At 60.5% G+C, this 5,687-nt stretch overlaps 1 protein-coding gene across 1 annotated transcript in view; it reads left to right on the top strand.

Moving 5' to 3' along the window:
• The window catches only part of Fgf18 (fibroblast growth factor 18), a 24,988-nt gene extending 22,802 nt beyond the window's left edge, over positions 1-2,186 (top strand). The window contains exon 4 of the mRNA XM_013028613.1: positions 1,920-2,186. Within this exon, the coding sequence (XP_012884067.1) occupies positions 1,920-2,186 (267 nt within the window). The remainder of the gene's footprint in view (positions 1-1,919) is intronic.
• Positions 2,187-5,687: the final 3,501 nt, after the last annotated feature.

Here is a 5,687-nt window from a genome sequence, read left to right as displayed (position 1 = left end):
GAAGCAGAGGCCCGGCTGTCCTCTGGAGTGTCCGGAAGCAGAGGCCTGGGCTGTCCTCTGGAGTGTCCGGAAGCAGAGGCCTGGGCTGTCCTCTGGAGTGACCAGAAGCAGAGGCCCGGCTGTCCTCTGGAGTGTCCGGGAGCAGAGGCCAGGGGCTTCTCTCTGGGCTCCCAAGTGGGGGAGGTGGGACGGTGTTCTGGTTGCTTTGACTTTTGTCTAAGGTCCTGACTTGAGAAGCTTCCAGAACTTTTCATGGAGGACCCAAGCCCAGGGAGCCCTCCCCTCAGGCTGCCTAGCCTGTGTTCCCTGGCCGCTGTCCCCACCACACTGCCTTTGGGTCCCGGGGCGGCCCCTGCCCCTGCCCCTTTCCACTCTGCCCTTCTCCCCATCCCCGTGGTCCGCGGAGTTCGGCCTGCCCTCTGCACAAAGGGGAACGTTCCTGGAAACGCTCGCCCATTTTCCACCTCCAACGGAAGCTGGAACCTGCCCCTCCACCTGCACGCGGCCCGGGAGCCGCCCAGAGCCAGGAGCGGCCCGGCCTACATTCGAGATGTTCCTTGGAAACTCCGGGCTGCTAATTCAGGCTCCCAACTGCGTGTCCCCCCGAGCAATCCGGCCGGCTCGAGCCCTGTGCCTTGCACCGGCTGGGCCCAGGGCGGGCCCAGGAAGGCCGGCCAGCCCTGCGGAGCCACCCAGCAACCGCCTACCGCACGTCAGACCCACTCGTAAGCCCTTCCTCCCTCTGGCTCTGCGGTGCCCAGGCCAGGGTGCCGTCGGCTGGGGAGGAATCCTGGGCGTGGAGTGTGGGGCTGGCCTGCCCGAGGTCACACAGGAATTCACTCTGAGAATTCATTTGACTGCGGACTCAAGTCCAGTGCTCCCTGCCCTCCCCAGCTGGTACCCCAGGAAGCCTGGGACCCCCCAGAGCCAGTAGCCCAGACGCTGGCGTTAGGCGGCGCTAAGTCTCTCATTGTACTTGGGACCAAGTTTGGAGGTATGCCACTCTGTCCAGCAGCGTCCCCGGGGGGGTCCAGCGGCCCTTGGGCAGCTGACTTAACATCAGGTTTTGTGCAAATCTGTCACAACTCATTTCGGTTGCAAGTGGTACAGCGTGATGGGAAATGAGACCGTTGGTCCCGTTACGCCAGGCACGGCTGCCTCGAGCCCAGATGATGGGCCAGGGCTCGTTCCTCTTCCTGGCTTTGCTTTCGCGGTGCTGGCGTCACGGTCAGACAGGGTGTCCTCCAGGCGGTACAGTGGCTTGCCGCTGTGTCAGCCCTATGAGGCCCTCCAGTGTGAACCCAGCCCTGTTTGTTGCTTTGCCCGATGGCCTGGGCCCCGGCCAGGCATGGGGGCCTGTGGGAAGTGCTTTGGTTGGCCGGGCCCAGGGCTCCGGCTCCGGTAGGAGCGCAGAGGCTCCGCAGGACACTGGGAAGGAGTGGACTCCTGGGCTCAGTGGGAGTCTGTTACCTGGTAGGTTCGCCAGGCCCGCGGTCTGCCCAGCCCCCGACACGGCCACCTGCCCGCGGCCCTACAGTCTCGTCCCTCTCGCCTGCCTTCTCTTTACCCCTGCCTCTTCCCAACGACACGTCATGGAGTCGAGTCGGACTCCTGCGGCTTCTCCAGGGTGCACTGGAAAGTCCAGTGTTGGCAAGGCCCCCAGGTCGGGCTAGCAGGACCGCCTGCCGCCTGCCCCATCAGATCACCATCCCTGCCTGACCAGACTCTCCAGCCCCGAATGATGTCCACCGGCCCTGGGCCTGTCCTCCCAGAGCCCTTCCCCGAGGTCCCCACCCGCCCGCCCCGCTGCCGCCGTGTGGAGCTGGGCTTGTCCCTGGGGGTGGCGTGGCACCGGCCTCGGTGCCCGGGGACGGAGCCCTGAGACACTCTCTTTAACATGCCTCCTTTCTCCCCTGCAGCAAGACGGGACCAGCAAGGAGTGTGTGTTCATCGAGAAGGTTCTGGAGAACAACTACACGGCCCTGATGTCGGCCAAGTACTCGGGCTGGTACGTGGGCTTCACCAAGAAGGGCCGCGCCCGCAAGGGTCCGCGGACCCGCGAGAACCAGCAGGACGTCCACTTCATGAAGCGCCACCCCCGGGGCCAGGTGGAGCCGCAGAAGCCCTTCAAGTACACCACGGTGACCAAGCGGACGCGGCGTGTGCGCCCCACGCACCCCGGCTAGCCGCCTCGGCCCCGCCGCCCGCGCCGCTCACTCCCGGAGAACTGCAGCAGGGGGATATTTTTACACGAGAAGACAAGGAAGAAGCTCTATTTTTGTACATTGTGTTTAAAAGAAGAGACTGAGCCAAAACTCGCGGGGCGGTGGGGGGGGGCGATAAGGATCTCACCGCCGAGCAGGTGAAGCCAGACGCAGGACGAGGGCCGGGAGACCCGTGGGGCCCAGGGCCGCCTCTCCCGGAGGAGGCAGCCCGCGGTCCCCACTCGGGACTCGGCAGACCAAAGTCCTTTCCCCCAAAGGTTCTGAAAGCAAAGGAACAACGCGAAAACAGATTGGAAAGAGAGGGCGGCGCCCCCCCCCCCCCCGCGGCCACCCCGCCTCCCGGTCCACACCTCTCGCCCCAGACGCCAACAAAAATCGCTCTCCGGTTTGCAGCTGTTTATTTATTGTCCGCTGCAAGCTGACCCGAGACACCGCGCAGGAAAGGGCACCCCGGAACTCTCCGCGCCTCGACCTTCGATGACAGACGGACGCCCGCGCCCAATCATGGTGACCGCGCTGCGGCGGTCCTGAGGTCCGCTCCGGCCCTCCGCCCCTCCATGGCACCAGGGATGAGGGAACCCTTTAGACCAGCTATGTTATATATATTATATATATGAGCTATTTATTTCACCTCTCTGTATATTGCAGTTTCATGAACCAAGTATTACTGCCTCAACCATTAAAAACAACAGACAGATTATTTAAAAACAAAACTGGAGGCAAGCGGTGGCTGGAGCAGCTTCTTTATGCCCGCTGCGTGTTGGTCTTGGTCCTTGCTCTAAGGACTGGAGCCTGGCTCACTTGTTGATGGATTGGTTCATGTGTGCACATCTGGTCCTTAGTTCACACCTCCGTGTATCTCCATCCTCTCCTTCATGTCTTCATCTGTTTCTTTGCCTCCTTCCTTCATCCCCTCATCCAGCCAACAACCCAACCACCCATCCACGTATCCGCCTCTTCTTCCGTGCCTTCATTCCTATCTACCCATCCATCCACCCCTTACATCCATCCCTTCCCGCACGCATTTATCCACCTGTCCCTTCACCCAGGATTCACCCAGCATTTCCTGCGCTGGGCATGCGTCTACCTTAGTAAGATAAAAACCTTGCTTCAGAGATTTCCTTTTATGTGGCTGGTTCAGGGCTGACTCAATCACTCACTCACATGTATGCAGCTAGCACCTCTTCGTGCCAAGTTTCTATGTCCAGATCCCTTCTAGTAGTTCATTTTTCTTCTGATTCCTTGCATTGTTCACTGACTTACTGATGGGTCCATTCATTCAACCTGGTTTTACTGAGCACCTCTAAGAGCTAGATATTCTGGGGACAGGCGGTCCATTGAAGAACAAGATACCCAGAGCTGTCCTAACTCATGGAGGTTGGAGGGTAGGGCTTGGTTGAGTCGTTGCTCTATTTTGCCAAACACAGGCTGGACAGGGAAATAGGGTGGGGTTTCCAGGTCAGTTTGATATCTGGAATTTCCTTTATCATCCATCCATCCATCCATCCATCCGTCTGTCTGTCTGCCTTCCCCTGTGCTTCTGGATCTAAAGAAGTGGAGGGTAGAGAGGACGCTGGGGTCTTGGTCTCAGCCCCGGCCACCTGCTCCTGTCTTCTCCTGGAGGGAGTGGAGACAGACCGGCCCCAGCGCGGGGACAGAGCCAGGCAGGGTGTGGGGGGGCGGCCCTGGCGGGGGGAAGGCACGGGGAAGGCACCGTGTAGCCAGAGCAGGAGCTCCCGGTCTGACTGTGGGACCCGCTGGACGTGCGCCAGGCCAAGCTGGGGTGCCCGGGGCCTGAAAGCCCTATAAACGCGCAGAGCCTTCTCTCCCTGGCCGGCCGGGGCTCACCACGAAACAATGGTGAATGACGTGCTAGAGATGGGGCGCAGTGCCCCAGCCGCCCAATTAGCCGGTGGGTCTGCTGCAGACATTAGACCAAGCTGGGGACCAGATGGCGGCGAGGCGCAGGCCGGGTCCAGGCGTGCCTGGCTTCCTGGCCGAGTCTCCCAGCACCGACGGGGCCGGAGGCGGGAGGTGGCCGGCGTGCGGCCCCCCGTGGAGCGGACGGGCCATTAACCAGGCCTTGCCCCCGCCTCCCAGGGCAGCTCATGGGCCCAATTAGCACTTGCTGGGGTTCCTGTCCGGCCCCACTGGGCAGGCAGCTCCCCAGCCCGTGCAGGCTGACGGGCCGCAGCTGCAGGCCTCGGTCACCCCAGAGCCCGTCCCGAGCGCTGGGTGCTCTCCGAAGACCGCCACGGACCTGTGTCCTTGGTCCACCCCTGGCCTGGCCGCTGTCCCCCCCGCCTGTCATTTAATCCCTACTCACTGTCCTCTGGCATTTCTTTTTTGTCATCTGCTTCCTACCCACGGAGAAACTGAGTCTGGGAAGGGAATCACTCATTCAAAATAGTTGGTCAGACCTCCAAACCCTGCGTGTGACCATGACACCCCCCACCCCAAGAAACCAGTGGGAAATCAGAGAAGCCAAGAGCCTTGCTCAGAGACACACAGTCAGGACGTGGTAGAGCCAGGCTGGAAGCAATGTCCTCCACCCCTGCCTGCCACATTCAGGGCTCTTCAGACTGGGTAAGTGATGCAGAGACATGGAAGCAGACTTCCATGTGGCCATGCGTTAGCATGTGTGCACTGGTGTCGGTCTGGCTTCAGGCAGAGCTGGAGCTGGGTCATGTTTTCTTTCCCTGCTCTCTCCTCTGATTGGTTTCTTTCTCAGGAGGGCAGATTTATATCCTGCTGGATTAATACTTTAGAGGATGTTTATTCTCCCTTTTTGGGGGGTGTAGCACTAGGGCTTGAACTCAGGGTCTTATGCTCTTGCTTGGCTTTCTGCTCAAGACCGGTGGCCTACCATTTGATCCATAACTCCACATTGCTGGTTGATTTGGACTTTTCTGCCTGAGCTGGTTTTGAGCCAAGATCCTCAGATCTCAAGTCTCCTGACTAGCTAGGATTACAGGTGTGAGCCACCCTTGAATAAGTCTCTGATCAGGGAGGTCGAATAGTTTAACTGACCAGCTGTAGGTCATGGCTGGTCCCTGGAGCTGGGCTAGGGGAGGAGTAAGCCCGGATGTGTGCCCAGAGCCGCCGCGGAGGAAGGCAGGAGCAGCCCAGGTGTCCGGCCAGGTGCTCCTCATCTCCAGGAGAGATGCCTCTCGGCTCCACCCACCGCGCAGCGTCTCGGGGCCTGGGGCAGGCCTGCAGCTCCAATTCCAACAGCTTCCCAGGTTGCCGCCACTGCCCATCCGAGGGCCAGACTTGGAGGACCTAGTCTCCCGTGTGCTCTTCATCTCAAGCTCAATCCTGCTTGGTGACCCAGGCTACAGGAGCTGTGTTCAAATCACAGCTCTCAACTCCGAACACGTGCGCCTCAGGAGATGGTGGCTTTCCAGAGCTGGGCAGGTACTGTCATTTCCTGGGCATCACCCACACGTGCCCAGGTCTCCT

Source organism: Dipodomys ordii, unplaced genomic scaffold (genome assembly GCF_000151885.1).
Source record: "Dipodomys ordii isolate 6190 unplaced genomic scaffold, Dord_2.0 Scaffold112, whole genome shotgun sequence".
NCBI classification, from domain to species: domain Eukaryota; kingdom Metazoa; phylum Chordata; class Mammalia; order Rodentia; family Heteromyidae; genus Dipodomys; species Dipodomys ordii.
Note: the sequence above shows the minus strand (reverse complement) of the source record. Positions and strands in the feature narration are given on the sequence as shown.